Raw genomic sequence first — 15,394 nt, 5'->3', positions numbered from 1 at the left:
TATGCTCTTGCCCTTATTGCGTGTCCCCCCGCCAGCAGCGTGCTGCATGGCAGCTCACTTTTCTTTTGGGAAAATGGAGAAGCTGGCACAGGCGCACGCGCTCCTCGCTTGGGCTCCCGCTAGCATCTTCTGGCCTGGGGCTCGGGCTCTCCCACTTGGGCTGAATTCTCCATCTGGCTTCTGATAGTTGTGTGGAGGGTTTCATATGAAATTTAATACAGTTAATACCTTTCAACTAACCAGCAATGCTCCATCTTCTGTGTCTTATGATATCCCTAAGATACCCCATTTTGACTGACTTCAGCCATGACTCAGAACTTCTTGAATTTCATATTTCTCTTGTTTTGCTGTGAAGCTGACTCTGACCACAATGTACACAGTGAGAAGAGGGTAGCGGTCTTGGCGGGCAGCCCCAAATGTGGCCAGACTCATCTTCGGTGACTGCTCCCTAGATGCCTGCGGGGCCTCTGTTCTTTTCTGTGTGGATTCTTATCCAGAAGATACTACTTGACAGATATGACATGTGTCGTATTCCTTCACATTGTCTTATCTAGTCAGCCAAATCTCGGTCACAGTGTAGAATTTTTACTAATTTTTGTGGGCCTGGCCTTGAAACTTAAATGACAGCGCCCCTAACGAGCGCTGCGAGCATAGTCCACAGCCGTAGGAGCAGAGACTGGCAGAAGTCACTGTCACGTCCGCCTGTGATGGTTCTGGTGTCTCAGCATGAGTACAGTCATCCTGATAACCTCCCCGACAGGCTGTGTTAACGTGAGATGAGGCTGGCCCGGTCTGGTCACCAGAATGATGGTGCTTCCAGCAAGGACTCGGGGGCTTAGGACGGGGAGAAAGTCAGGGGTTGTCTTCACCCACCCAGAATGAGTCACCTTGTCTGGTAGGTAGAGAGGCCGGCAGGCCCTGGACAGAGGGGGAGACCACGTGTCCTTCCTGTTCACTTCTTCCTGCCTTTCAGGGAGAATGAGAGAAGCTCCTTCCCCTCCCTCCACACCGCCTGCACACCCCCAGGCAGACGGGAAAGCCTCACTTTGCTTAAAGAGAAAATTAAGGAAATGGAATAAGACAAACTGGGAGGAACCACAGACACTTGAAGTGTTGCCCTAGGCAGGCCCTGTATGTGTGCAGCTGGCAGTGAGGGAGGATGAGTCAGGGAAGGGGCCCTGGGCCTGCCATGGAATGGCATGCGGTGGAGGGGGCCTCGCAGGAGGGGGTGGTGATGGCGGGCATTTCTGTATGGCTTTGAGCACTGCCCACTCCCCCTGCAGATAAGGACACTGAGGCCCGCTCCGTCGATTCCCAGCAGCCCCCTCAAGTCTGTTGTTCAGAGAAGAGCTCTGAGCATGGAAGCAGTGAAAGGAGCAGGGCCCAGGCTGTGCGGGGCATTTCCTGCTGAGGACTGGGTGAGAATTAGTGATGGTTCGAGCAGGAGAGAGGCCCATGTTGCTGCTGTAGGTGGGAGAGAGCCGTGAGGGGGTCTGTGCTGTGTGCTGAAGAGGGAGTGCAGGGAACGGGGCTGGCAGAGAGGAGCTGACAAAACACAGGGGTCGTCATCAGAAGGGCGAGAGCTGGGAGGAAGGATTGGGCATCATTGCCTACGTCAGCCTTGGAAACAGGTTGTCTTCCCAAGGGAGAGAGGGTCAGACCCCGGCCCAGAGCCTGCGGAGGCAGGGGATGGCTGAAGGTCACAGAGGGGGCAGTCAGGAAGGAAGCCAGGAGGGCATGGCCAGCAGCCTTGGAAGCTGCAAAAGGGAAGATGAGATTTAGTACTTAAGGGCTTGCTGGGCACCCTGGAGAGAGCCATTGTGGAGCAGGGAAGTGATGCTGGATTGTTGAGGACAGCTGTCGGAAAGGATGACAGAACCAAGGACAGGGTTTTGGGTTCTTTCCTAGGCTAGAGGAAACCTGGGCAGGTTTGTCAACTGCAGGGAGGGCGAGGTTTTCCCTAGAAGTGGGGGAGGCAGGCCACTGTTCTGCCAAGGAGCTGAGAGGGAGAAAGTGCTGCCCTCCCTGGGCTCCCTCAGATAGCTGCTGGGCCCCCCGGGGTGTTTCTTTCCCAGCCCCTTCAGCCCAGCAGCCTGGTCATGCTCGGCTCACCCACGGTGCCCAGAGCCAAACAGCATCCCCAAGGGGGCCACACCAGGCCAGGGGGATGGGGCTCCATCTTGTGCAAAGACCTTCTGGGCCACATGGCATAGACTTTCCATCTTGTTTTTTCAGCTCCGTGTTGTGGTCTTTGAAGCTGTTAAATACCCTCCCACGTTTTGTCTCTCATCTCTAAGTTAGCCAGTCATTCCGAGCTCTCCCCTAAAAGGACACACCTTCCAAGTGGACGTTGAACGTCAGGGGTGACGCTTTGGTCTCACCATGTCACCAGTTCTGAAGTCACTGGATTTTCCTCCTGTCTAGCCCCGTACCTCTCCATCTTGACCCCAGGAGTGACATAAAAGCTCGGTTAACTTTGTCTTCAGCACTCCCCCAGACTGTCAGAGGAGGAAGTATGGCAAAGTTGCATTGAGGTGGGGGTGAGTGGACATCAGGGCCTTCAGGCGAGGAGGGGCTGTGCTCTGGGGAGCCAGGCAGAGGGTGCATCCGAGGGTAAGCGAAGGAGTGAGGAAGATGGGGGAAGACCTGGCATGCAGAGGGCCCTGTCTGGCCTTCCACAGCCCGAGGGGGAGCCCCTGCCCCAGGAGGCAGCTCAGGGCAGTGGGGGATTGCTTGACTTTTAGTGCATGGAGAGATTCAGGTCACAGTGAGGATAAAGGGTTCAGGGAAGTAAACCAAGGAAATGAAGCAAATACTGAATTCACCCTTGGGAAAATCTTAAGCCAGGTCCAGGGCAGGGAACCTGGATTGCTCACCTGTCCCTAATGGAGTCAGCATCTCTCCCCTGAGCTGAGATGCCAGCCTCCCTCCCAGCTCCTCCCCCACTGCCTGGCGGGCACAGGGGAGCACAATGCCAGAGCAGGCCGGGTCTGGGATGGCTTTTCAGAATTCACTGCAGGATGTGTGTGAACCAAGGGTAGCTTACCTTAGTGAAACTCAGTCTTGGAAACTGAGGTTGTTTCCCAGGAGTAAACCAAGATCTGAACCCCCTGTACTTGGAGTCCTGGGCCGCAGGCACTTGGTAGCTTTGTAACTTCTGGCAGATGCCCTCAGTGCTTTTGGCCAGACTGTGGCCGCAGGGAGGTTTGTGAGCGCTCAGAAGGCCCCTTTATCTCTGCTGAAAATGCAAATTCGGTCCAGTGACAGGCTGCACGCTGTGGTCGCGAGAGTCGGCTTCCCCAGGGCTGCTCGGCTGGGCCGCTGTCCACACCGACGTTAGACCCCTTTTGTTTTGCCCCCCCTTCTCTTCTTCAGCAGTCACTCAATGGCAAGCGTAAAAAGAACCTCTTTCCCCGAAAGTTCCCCTTCTACAAGAGCAAGGACCAGAGTGAGCAGGAAACCAGTGACGTCGACCGTGAGTATGCAGGCGCCGGCCGAGAGCCGCCGGCGCTCACCCACGGGAGGCTGTTACCATGGAGACAGTTTCAAGGGCTGCCACAGGTGATGAAGCAGCCGCACCGGGGGCTTGTGGGAGTCACCCGACTCTGGCTAGATTGCTGGCAGTCCTCAGGCCTCCACCCCTTAGCATGGCCCGGTCACCCCTGTGGCCAAGAGCAGTGCTCTGGGGCTGACTCCCTGGAAGCTGCCAAGCCCCTGGGACTCCGGGCGGAGCGCGTGCACCTGCCATGGCCTTGGAACTGTCTCTTGTTGGAGCTCCCAGTTTGCACATGACTGACGACTGTTTTCTTTGATTGTCTCTTTGTTGCTTGCTCTCTGGGGACTACTCTCTGCAGGAGATCCCTGACGACATGGGATCAAAAGGCCTGAGTAAGTGACCAGCGCTCCCCTCCGCAGACAGACCCTTCCCCGAGCAGCGGTGGCACCTTCTGGCCTAGACAGCCTCGTAATCTAGTCCGCTTTTAGAGTTCTGCTCATAACATGCCTGGGTTTTCATTCTCTGTACAAACCCACCTTTGGCCGTTGTTCTCTCCCCACTGATTTACCTACGTGCATCACACAATTACTCCTCTGTGTGTTCAAAAACACATTTTCCTCTTTGTAATTTCGTTGACAATTGAATGCTTTACTATGATTTTTTAGATTGGCATATTTAAAATCTAAAATTAAGCTTCACGGTGCAGAAGCTGGCCACGGCACATTAAAGCCCCAAGCAAGGATGGGCTGCCCAGGTCATCGTGGGAGGCCCGACGTCAGCAGATTGGAGATGTCATGGGGTCTCCTGCACTGAGCAGCTTCTGGCCATCCCGCTGTGCCTCAGGCCGCTGCCAGGCTCCGCCCACAACTTCAGAGTTGGGGGAGACCTCAGTGGCCATCAAGTTCATTTTCCTATGGGCCTAAATACTGGAAAACCATCAACATGACGGCATCTGAGTATGAACTGTAGGATTACAAAGAGGAAAAGAGTTTCAGGGAACTTGCCGTAGGAACCGTGTGTTCATTTAGAGAGCCGATGTGGGGCCTGACCCTGCGATTGCGCCCCCTTTAAAAGCCAGCTGGCCCAAGGCCATGGGGAGGAGAGTGCCCGGATTCATTAGCCTGCCAGCCAGCTCTTCTTAGTTTGGCCTCATGGAGCAAAGTTAACAGATTTCGTTCTTTATGAAGCAAAGCGTTGAAATTGGTAACTTCTGCATCGCTGTCATGTGAGAAATCTGTCAGAATGCTTTTGTGTCCCGTAAGCCCTTGGTCGGGCTTCCCACCTGCCTCCCCAAGAACCGTCAGGGCCCTTCACCAGCCTTCTGGGGACTGTCTTCTTTTGGAACTTGGTCATTTCTCATGGGAGCACCCTAGTCGAAGTGGCCTTTGAACATCTCCCTCTGTCCCCTTTGATCTCTGTTTTCTGCAGACAGATTTGAAAGGCACCCCTTGAATTTCACAATCACCCAATTTGTATTTTTTCTATTTTTGTTCAATTTCTCTCAGCCTGCCTGTTGCTTTTAGACTAAATAAAGTAAATGTGAATAAATTAAAATTTTTTTCATCTTCCAGGATGAGAAAACTTGTAGGAAGTTTAACAGTGCATGATTCCTGTGTATAAGGACACAGTTTGCATTTTCACGTCCTCATTTCTCTCAGTTTGTGTGGGATAAGAATAAGAAATGTGCAAGAGAGCGGAGTCTGGTCTGAGATCGAATGAGCACAGAAGACCAGCCGTCTCCCTAGCCTGGGCCAGGACTGTGTCTGTCTGTCTGTCTGTCCTGTTTCCCACATTTCCCTCTGGCCTGCTGGGGCCAGCTGTGCTGCTTCTTGGGGGCACTGGGCACATGGGAGCTCTGCTTGAGGCCGTCCGGTAATTGTGGCGTTTGGTGGATTCTCACATTGACAGCAGTGCCAGACACGTCCATCCATTTTCAACCAGGGACATGTAGTTTCCCTTCCAGGGGCCTTAACGTTCAGCTGTGGCTTGTTGGGGACAGTTTGATGTGAAGAGTCAGACAGAGCTCCTTGAGGTCAGACAGAGCTCAGGCATCACTGCTTTTCTCCCTAGCCCCAGCCCCCAGAAAGAGGTAGGAGCCCTGCCAAGACCTGAAGCAGTGGGCACACCACCGTCCCACCCACTGGGCCGCGAGGTGTAGAGAATGCAGCCTCATTTCTCTGATAATGTTTCCTCCTGTCCTTGTGCTTTTCTTTTAAAAGTGGCTTCTTCCAGAACTCTCTGATTCTAGGAGATTCTCTGGGTGATAAGGTGTAACTGATGCCTCTTCCTAGCCAAATTCTCTAGAATTCACCCCCTCCCACTTTCCGGCTTGTTTTAAAAGCCGTTCTAGCCACCAGACATTGAGGTCTTCGTGCTCTCCTTGCCTCCATGGACCCTCTTGGGGCTGGAAAAGTGACCCTGGTTTCTTGGAGGCCGTGCCCACAGAAGGCAGGCTTGAGCAGGCCCTGCCACACTAGGAATATCTCACGTGTCTGTCTTCTAGATCATTTTGGGGTCCGATGGATGGCTGCACTTCCCGTGCCCTAATCGGTGACTGCCCCAAACCAAGCAGTCTGTTCCTCAGAGGAACATATCTCCCCTTTCCCCATTGCCTTCTAGGTGTCCATAGCCCCCAGGCCAGCCAGCGTAGGGTGAGTGGGGGAGTGTGTGGCCATGTTGAAGAGTACGTGGTGGCCCGATAGTCAGGGGCCAGAATTAGCCTTAAAGGTAGCCCTGCCTTAGGGGAAGCATGGCTGCAGTGCAGCTCCCTAAAAATGGTAGTCTGGGCTCAGTGTTTACTTTCCAGAATGGCTGCCCAGCTGTCATCCTCACAGCCTCAGTGCTGGGCGTTTTTGCCTGTTAAATTCTCCTTCTTGTACTTTCTTTGAAGTTTCAGAATTTGTTCTTTCAAAAGGACTTTGCCTATAAACTCAGAACGTGAGATATTCTCACTTGAGAGCCTGAAAAAAAGACATTGGCCTAAAACCAGCCTGAGTCTGAGGCCCTGCGCCCTTGAGGAACGTGTGTGCTTGTGGCTCACGTGGCCTCCCGGGGCCAGAAGCTTCCGTTACCCCTGCCCCACTTTGGCCAGGCGCCCACACAGCAGCTCGGCTTGTGTTCTGGGTCAGCTGGAGGATTTTCAGAGTATCCCTCATCAAGAGAGCTTTTCTTGCCTCATTTTTGTGTCTACAATGGGATTAAATTCTGTAAGGACTCTCAGGGATTCTCTGTGTGCCGGCTCTCTCCATTTGGGGGTGTCGGCTTGTCCTTATTCCGATGGCTTTTCTCGGCTCTTCTTCAACCCTATTTTTTCATTGTGTTGCCATTTCAGAGCACGTCACCTCGAACGCCAGCGACAGTGAAAGTAGTTACCGTAAGTGGTTGTTTCTTGTTTCTTTGTGCTCCTGTGCACTTCCTTGAATGTGGGAATGTGGGCTGCAGACACTGGGGCAGGTGTCCATGCCACGTGAGCACCGTGAGAACAACCCAGAGCCCCTTTCCAGAGACAGCATGGCTGTGAAGACATTGGCGAGGGCTGTTGGAAGAACCAGCCGCCATTTTTACTAAGGGTGTTCTTCTTAGGAGAAGATTCTCGTATTGTCACTCAGTTCTAAGGTGCTCTCTGGCAGCAGTTATGAAACAGGCACCTGCTTCCAGGTGAAGTCACACATTTTATGTCGCCAAATATGTCTTTCAGCTCACACGGTTGATGGCCATGGGTTTTGGCCAAACAAATGAGACAGTAAAAGAAATTCTCCATTTCCTAATGTGATTCCTTTTGTCAACTAGTCCTTTATTGTACCCTTACTGACTCTAGTCCACTTGAGGGTTTTTTATTTTTCCTTTTCTGATGAAACGTCCAAAAAAGTTAAGTTGGTTCATAAATTTTCAGGGTGGGGAGGAAGTGGGGCTTGTTGTTATAATTTGCAGCACTTTAAAAAATTAAAATTGCCTTTCTGACTTCTCTTTACTGCTGTCTAACCTGAAAGTAGTCTTGGTTACAGATGAGTATGGTTGTTCAAAAGGTCCACTCTAGTAATGTGTGTTTGGCTCTCGTGTTTGGCCACGGTGACAGTATATACTTTTGGCCCTCATTTGTAGCGCACAGGGCTTACTTTTACTAGACAATGTTCCCTTTGACCAATTTTGACCAAATAGAAAAAAAAAAGAATGCCTTCTGTAAGGCAGCTCCGTGCTGATGGGGGTAGAGGTGGTCGGAGCTGTAACAGACAAGTGGGGAGCTGGGTGGCTCCCCTTCCCAGAGAGGTCCTGAGAGTATGTACTGTCTCCCCCACCCCCGGCCCTCAATTGCATGAGCTTTTTGAGACTCGGAGACATCTAGGCCGCATGTTTGTGTCTTAGATCCCTCAGTGTTTTACATGCAATAGCTGAACAAACCTGTGAAGTGTCTTTTGTCTACTGTTAAATGCACTTGGAAACTAAAGCAGTTGAGGGCCCAGTGCCATCCACTGAAAGAGTACTTTGGCACAAGAACAGAGGGACAGGTGTTGATGGGGACGCATGGGCCGGGCCGGGCCCTTCAGCTGCCATTCCAAGAACATCAGTGTCCATGAATTGCACCCAGAGAAGTTTCCCAAGATGGGCAGCTTCCATTGGGCTGCCCACAATATGGCAGCTGCCCGCAGTGGTCTCTGCTTGGTTTTAATCATTCATTAGGGTTTCCTCAGTTGGAGTTTTATGTAATTACATTTTTAGCTTTGTCTTTGTGAACTTTGTCTGATTCAATTATAATTCATAGACTTTTGAGAATCTTTACATAAGATGCCTTCCTGCACATTAACACTTGCATTTCAGAGGAGGGCCGTGGCAGCTGAAGCACATCTCAGACACTTTCCTTTGACATTTCAAAAGATTTTAGCTTCAAAGCAGAATGTGTGAGCTCTTTCATTTAATTCCAAGCTGTCCTTCTTTTAAAGTGGAAAGGACTTGGATCCTGTCTGCATCCACTCGACAGGAGAGCTGTCAGTTCCTTAGACTCCCAGGTGGCTTGTTTTCTCAGTGACATACGGTGGCCTCCTTTAGGAGTTAGATAGAAAGTCTTTCACAACCTTCTATCCTAAGAAAGCACATTTGATTTGTTTCTGATTCCCCCAACTCTTTAACAGAGAGATGACTCCAGTAGGGATGGATGGACAAGCGTCTGTGTGTTGTGTCTGGAATTACAGCTTTAAAAGCTGTAACAGTGATTTTGTTTTCATACACACATCAGAATTCACCTCTGCCCAGTCACATACACATATATTCTAACCCAGTCACATAGATCTAACAAATACGCCGGCACAAAACCTGTTGCTCTATGTACCTTGTTATTCTTTTTAATTTTCCAAGCACGTTTCGTTTTGATTTAATGATTTATCGGTTCTTTTAGTGAACGTTGCCACAATCCACTTACTAGGTGAAACCTTTTCTTTGATGCCTCAGTTTTTTTAGTCTAGGAAAACACACATTTTACATGTGCATAAAGATACACACAGACAGACATATGGACGGGCGGACGGAAGGGCGGGTGGACGGACGGAAGGGCGGGTGGACGGGCGGATGGACGGACGGAAGAGCGGGTGGATGGACGGACGGACGGAAGGGCGGGTGGACGGGCGGACGGAAGGGCGGGTGGACGGACGGACGGAAGGGCAGGTGGACGGATGGAAGGGCGGACGGACGGACGGGTGGACGGACGGGCGGACATTCATTGGAGTTCTTTCTGGATTTTCTCACCTGCATTTTGGCCTTGTGACAGGTGGTCAAGAAGAGTGTGTCCTGTCCTATGAACCGGTGAATCGGCAAGAAGGTTCGTGAGCTGGGATGAGTGGGAATGCGCCTGCATGCTGAGCGCTCTTGGGCCTCTCACTGAGCTTCAGGAAGGGAGCTTTCCCCTTTGGGGAAAGCCGCCATGTTAGGGTTTTCTTCTGTGTGTTCGTTTCAAGACACATGGTTGGACATCCCCTCCACTCACGCCGCTGCTTCTTTGGGGTGGCTCAGACAGGCAGGTGTGTGGAGGTGGCCCAGGTAAAAGGCGTGGTGCTAAGCGTCAGATCCCTACTGATCCCTACTCAGCAGCTGACGTGTGGAGCCAAGTCCAGCTTCGAAGAGGGTGCCCTGGGGAGCAGCCAGCCCCCTTCTCCAAGTTGAAAGGGTCAGAGATGTGACCAGATAGCGACTGGTCTGAGAAAAGCCGTGAGGGCCACAACTCCATGTGGGGCAGCAAGGTGATGGATAGAATCGTCAGCTTCTTGGAGAGAGGCATAGCGGTGCTGCTGCCCTCTGCCCAGGTTAGGCCTCCTGTGGGCCACAAGAGTCAAGGTCTAGGCATCCCTTCTTAGGGGACGTATTGATGAACTGGAGACTGGCCAAAGGAAGCAGACAGCCAGGGTGGGGAAGGGTCTCACCCCCCCCATCACACGGGGGACAACTGGGAATCTTTGGCCCAGACATGAGAAGATAGGAGAAGCCATGATGGCCGTAGCTGAGTCTAGGCTTTGAGGTGCTCATGCAGAGGGAGGCAACACCCATTCCTGGAAGAGGCCCCTTAAAAACAAATCAGACTGGGACAGGGAGGCCCGTGGGATTGCTGGCCCCAGGAGAAACTTACTATTTCCCTCTGTGCCAGAGGGCAGGGTCCTGTGGTCCAGGCCTTGAGGTCCAGAATGAATTGGGTTTAAGGCCAGTCAGCCCCAAGGTAAGGAGGCAGCTTTCAGCCACAGATACATGCCTTCTTGTGGGCAGAGCACCCTGAGGTGAAGAGAGGGACAGGGAGCCTCAAAGGGCCGGACTCTCCCAGTGCATGCTGGGCCATCTCCAGTCGTCCTGGTGACTATCTGGCCCCTGGACCCAGACGGCTCCAGAGGAGACGGGGAGGCCTTCCCCTCCCTCCCATCAGAGTCAACGGGAGGTCACGGCTTCGTTTCTCTGATGCCACAAAAGACAAACACAGCATCCTTGGACCTCAGGGTTTCCCCAGGCCGTGGGTGGGATGAGCTAGGGGTCCCCTAGGGCCTGGAATCAGCAAGACCTGAATTCACATCCATCCTCAGAGACTTGCTAGCTGTGTGACCCTGGGCAAGTCACTTCCCCTGTTTGCCTCAGTTTCCTAATGGGGATAATAACAGGCCCTCCCCTGCAGAATTGTGAGGGTCAAGTAAAGCATTTAAGGCAGTGCCTGGCGCAGAGAAGGGAATCCCTTCTCATCTCCTTGGGTCCGGAGGCTGCCTGGCATGTGTCCTTCAGGGCCTGTTTGTGGGGGTCCTTGTGGACAGCTCCCTGCCTCCAGGGGCCTCCTGAAGTGCCGGTGCTTAGGGCATCTCGGGCCCCAGGCCCGCAGGGGCAGTGACCTGACCATCTCTGGCTCAGCACAGCCCTGCCAGTGTGGTGCCTGGCATCTCCAGGAGCAGGTGTTAAGTGTCTCGTTCTTTAAATGTGTTACAGTAGAGATTGGTCACTCCAAGACAAGTCAGGTCTTTATTTCTCTAGCCTGATGAATAAAAACAACAGCCTTTATGATGAAGCGTCCCTGCAGGCACACCCGAGTATGCTGTCCACGCCTCCCAACAGTGCAGCCCAGCTCTTAAGCCATGGTGGTCCAAAGCCTGGCCAGCTTGAGCGCAGGCTAGAGGACTATTGCACTCTCTGTGGTGTTAGCGAGTTTAGCAGGACAGACATGGACGGGCCCTTCCCTCCCCAGGGACGTGGGTGGGGGGCTTCTCTGTCATTCCTGGCATGGTGACGGTCCTCGTTTCTGTCCGCACAGTGAGTTACACTCGACCCGTGATCGTCCTGGGACCCATGAAAGACCGGATCAACGATGATCTGATCTCAGAATTCCCGGATAAGTTTGGATCCTGCGTCCCACGTGAGTGTCCCTGCTGGGTGTCAGCCTCTGAAAGGCACCTTGTGGTTCACTCTCCCTGGTGCCCAGATGCCTGTGTGACCCCCGCGGTGTCTTTTCTCTTCAAAGACACAACCAGACCCAAGCGGGACTACGAGGTGGACGGCAGAGATTATCACTTTGTGACCTCGAGGGAGCAGATGGAGAAAGACATCCAGGAGCACAAATTCATCGAGGCTGGGCAGTACAACGGCCACCTGTACGGGACCAGCGTGCAGTCTGTGCGCGAGGTGGCTGAGAAGGTGAGGGCCCGCGAGCCAGAGCCGGGCTGCACCATCAGGGCAAGCTCTGTGACGAGGCTTTAGGGCAGGCCAGAGCGGCCTCCCCTCCCGGCCTCTGGCTCTGAGAGGGGGGCAGCCAGGCAGCTGGGAGTGGGGGGGGCCAGCCGGGCACTGGGGACAGGGGGGGGGGGGGGTGTCCCTTCCACCCCCTCAGCCGAGCGCAGGGAGGGTCATGCCCTGGATTTGACCGTCACCTCTAAACACGCTTCATCTCCCTTACTCCGCCGCGTTCAGCTTCCCTGCTTTGGAGCCCCTGTCCACAGGCAGCTTACCCTCCCTTGGCAGAAATGGCGTGTGGATGCGGGCAGGAGCAGGCTTAGCGTTTGGGAAGGGCAGGGAGGGGCATCTGGGTTGGTTAGGCTTTGAAAGAAACCAAGAATGTTAAGAGATTTGGAAAGGCAGCTGTTAGTACAAAGGCATAAAGTCCAGGTGTGGCCCTAAACACTCCAGGAGGCGTTTACCTTGAAGTCTCCGAGGAACTGTTAGTCTTGGTGTCTCAGAGCGGACTTCTGGCCGTGGCCTGGCATCCAGGGGCCTTGCTGGGTCTCCCGCCGCTCCACCCCCAGCCCAGGGCCGGCCCTGAAGCGCGAGGGAAGTGACCGGCCAGCGCTTCTCCTCTCCCTTTCTCTGTTTTAGGGCAAGCACTGCATTCTTGACGTCTCAGGAAATGCCATCAAGAGACTGCAGATTGCACAGCTCTACCCCATCTCTGTTTTTATTAAACCCAAATCCGTGGAAAATATCATGTGAGTTTAAAATAAAATTCTCTGGGTCCCAGCAAAGGGCTTCATCTATTGTATTGTCCTGGGACATAATTGAAAGCTGCCAGCCAGTTTGGGGGCAGAGCAAGAACATTCCATGATACCTAAGCCTTTTAGCAGTTGGTTTTCTGAGTCGCCCTAGTCAAAGACTTGTTAGAGTGGGGGGCTGTGCTGGGGAGAGTCTGCCACTGCCCTTCTTGAGTCTGGGGGCTGCAGAGCAGAGTTGTGGAGCCTCACGGCACTGGGGGAATCCAGGCTTGAACGCGGCGGTCCTGCCTGTCCCATGATGGCGCCTCAGCTTCTGCATCAAAGACGTGGACGGAGCCACAGAGGCATCGGCCCTTAGATGTGGCCCGGCGACCCCACTGCCAAGCTCTTAAGATGGTTTAGCCTTGTAAAGTTCAGCATCGGCTGAAGAGTTTTAAAACAAAGGATTATGTGGCCGGATTAATCCCCGTGAGGCTCCCTCCCGCTCCCAGAATGGCCGCTCATCTCTCTCTTTTCCACAGGGAAATGAATAAACGTCTGACGGATGAGCAAGCGCGGAAGACGTTTGAGCGGGCTGTGAAGCTGGAGCAGGAGTTCACCGAGCATTTCACAGGTGCGCTCGCGCCTTGCGCATCTTGTTTTCCCGTAGGGACTTGGTGATGGGTTTGTTGGTCTTGGTCTGGTCCCTGTACTGCCGTGTCTTGCATCAGGAGCCTATGAGTGTGAGGATCTGGGCGTTCCACTCTGACCCCAATGGGGAGCGATCCCTCCCCAGGCTGCCCCTACGCCCATGCCAGGCCCTCCCCTCAGTCACTGGGAGTCTGTTCTGGAGAGAAGGCACTTAGGCCCCACCCCTGCCCTGCCCTTTGGTCTCTTGTCTCTTTTAGAACAAAGCCCTCTTCTCTGTACTCTTAACAGTGACCAGGCCCAAAAGGCCAGGGTGCCGTGTCCCCCTCCCGCTCCGTTCCCCTGCGTTGGCCGCGTGGCCGTTGTGGCGTTTCCTCTGACGCCATATGCAAAGTGGAGGCAGAGGGAGGCTTGGGCTTGAAGTGTCTGGTGAGCCTGGCGCGTGGCCGGCTCAGCCTCGGGGCCCGGGCGGGCTGGCTGCTAGGTGAATCCTCTCCACTGTCTGGTGCAGACCGGGCCCCTGTGCGGTTGTTTGCATTGGAGGAGCCGTCCCCGGCCTTTCTTTGTGTGCCCATCGCTGGGCGCTGGCATGCAGTATGTGCTTGCCGCTCATTGACTGACAGAGGCCGTAGCTGACCGCCTCTGAGCCTTTTGGGGACCTTGGAAGGCCTCCTGGAGCCTTTGGTCTGGATCAGCCCTGTCTCCGGCTCTCGAAGGCCTCACCCTCAGGGGCTGCTGTCCTCAGTGCTCTGTCTTGCAGGCTGTGAGTGAGTGACCACGCCAGAGGCCTCCTTGTGGGAGGCAGGGCCGGAGTGTGCAGGGGAGATGGGTTGCTCCCCCTAAACTCGCCTTTGGGTTTTCGTTTCTATTCTGGGGAAATCGAGGAGGCCCATGTTGTTTTCTGCAGTTGCTGGGCTGGCCTCCCCTTCCCCCCCCTCACCCCCTGTCTTCCTTGTTACAGCCATTGTGCAGGGGGACACGCTGGAAGACATCTACAACCAAGTGAAGCAGATCATAGAAGAGCAGGCCGGCCCTTCCATCTGGGTCCCAGCCAAGGAGAAGCTGTGAGGATGGGCTTGGGAGCCCCTGGTCCCTGGCGCCTCCCGGGCCGGCCCTGCAGGGCCTTCCTTCTCCTTTTCTGTTGGCCCCTTTGTGTTCTCTCGCGCGTGTTCCTCTTGGTCTGCTGCCGTTTTTCAGAGCTGAAGAGGGAGCGGCCGGACCAGCTATCAAGGGTTCGGGGGGATGGGGAAATTGTGGTAAACTCCTTAATGTTTAAGGGAAAGTAACTTTCAGAGATTTTCAGAAAAGCTTTATATACAGTCTTTTAAAATTTCATAACAAATGAAAGAGAAGTGGTCTTAATGATTTAGTAAATTGTGAGCAGCTTTGCACGCCTACCCTACAGCATGGTCTGGCCAGCACCATTTTCAAGGTTTTTTTCTTCCAAATTTGACTAGTTATCAGAGCAGAGGGTTTTGTTTGTTTTGCAGGCAGTTAAGGAAAATCTCTGGTTTTGTTTGTCCCCTTTCGTTTCAGATTTCATGTCTGCATTGGTTTTCATAGTTTCACAAAGGGATATAGTCGTTTTCTCAAGGGTTACTTTACTTTTAAAGTCGTTTTTTCTTTTTTTTCCTGATACAATTGCTAGGAATAACAATGTTCAATGTTTTTAATCCTGCTCGTACAGTACTATCTCCAGTGTCTTACAGCTCTCGTTTATAGCTAAGGATCATCCCGTTTTCTGAATCGAGCCCGTGTTTAGGTGCTAGGGAAGCCTGCCCTTTGCACATAGGCGTTGGTACTGACAAAGCCGCGCCCACTGGACTGCCGTGCCATGGCCATCCTTAGGGCTGTGGTCGAGGAACCCGGTTCAGAAAATGACAAATGTATTCTTTGGGGTCAGATTTTAACGAGTATTTTACCCACGATAACTGCCTATTTTGTTATAATAATAAAATATATATATTAAACTTTCTTTAACTAAAGCTTTGTAACTATGGGAACTGTTTTCTTTACATAGCTGCACACACACACACACACACATCTATATATATTTAAATGTGTATATTTTCTTTTATTCCTAACTTTGGTTTGGTCTTGAACATAAACCTCAGCTACAGTCGATTTTCCTCGGTCATGTCAAATGCAGACAGAGGCATGTGTGGTTGTTGGGGAAATGGGGTGAGCGTGTTCTCTTCTCTACAAGAAGCTCCAACTTGTTTTCTGCCCCCACCCACCCTTTTCTCAGAGGCAGAAATTCCCACAGGGCCCAGGCCCTGGTGCTGCACTGTTAGCCCCCTTAGCCCCAACCTCCACGACTGCTCCAGGAACGAAGCCC

At 53.0% G+C, this 15,394-nt stretch overlaps 1 protein-coding gene across 1 annotated transcript in view; it reads left to right on the top strand.

The window, feature by feature from the left end:
• The window catches only part of DLG1 (discs large MAGUK scaffold protein 1), a 98,814-nt gene extending 83,773 nt beyond the window's left edge, over positions 1-15,041 (top strand). Inside the window, exons 14-21 of the mRNA XM_069083266.1 lie at positions 3,855-3,888; positions 6,828-6,869; positions 9,255-9,305; positions 11,262-11,363; positions 11,469-11,641; positions 12,317-12,426; positions 12,951-13,042; positions 14,018-15,041. Coding sequence (XP_068939367.1) covers positions 3,855-3,888; positions 6,828-6,869; positions 9,255-9,305; positions 11,262-11,363; positions 11,469-11,641; positions 12,317-12,426; positions 12,951-13,042; positions 14,018-14,124 — 711 coding nt within the window. The 3' untranslated portion in view covers positions 14,125-15,041. The remainder of the gene's footprint in view (positions 1-3,854; positions 3,889-6,827; positions 6,870-9,254; positions 9,306-11,261; positions 11,364-11,468; positions 11,642-12,316; positions 12,427-12,950; positions 13,043-14,017) is intronic.
• Positions 15,042-15,394: the final 353 nt, after the last annotated feature.

Source organism: Petaurus breviceps, unplaced genomic scaffold, assembly GCF_028583685.1.
Source record: "Petaurus breviceps papuanus isolate PSGF00001 unplaced genomic scaffold, PetGlider_PUasm1.0 173, whole genome shotgun sequence".
Lineage (NCBI taxonomy): Eukaryota > Metazoa > Chordata > Mammalia > Diprotodontia > Petauridae > Petaurus > Petaurus breviceps.
This window is presented reverse-complemented; position numbering and strand designations above follow the sequence as displayed.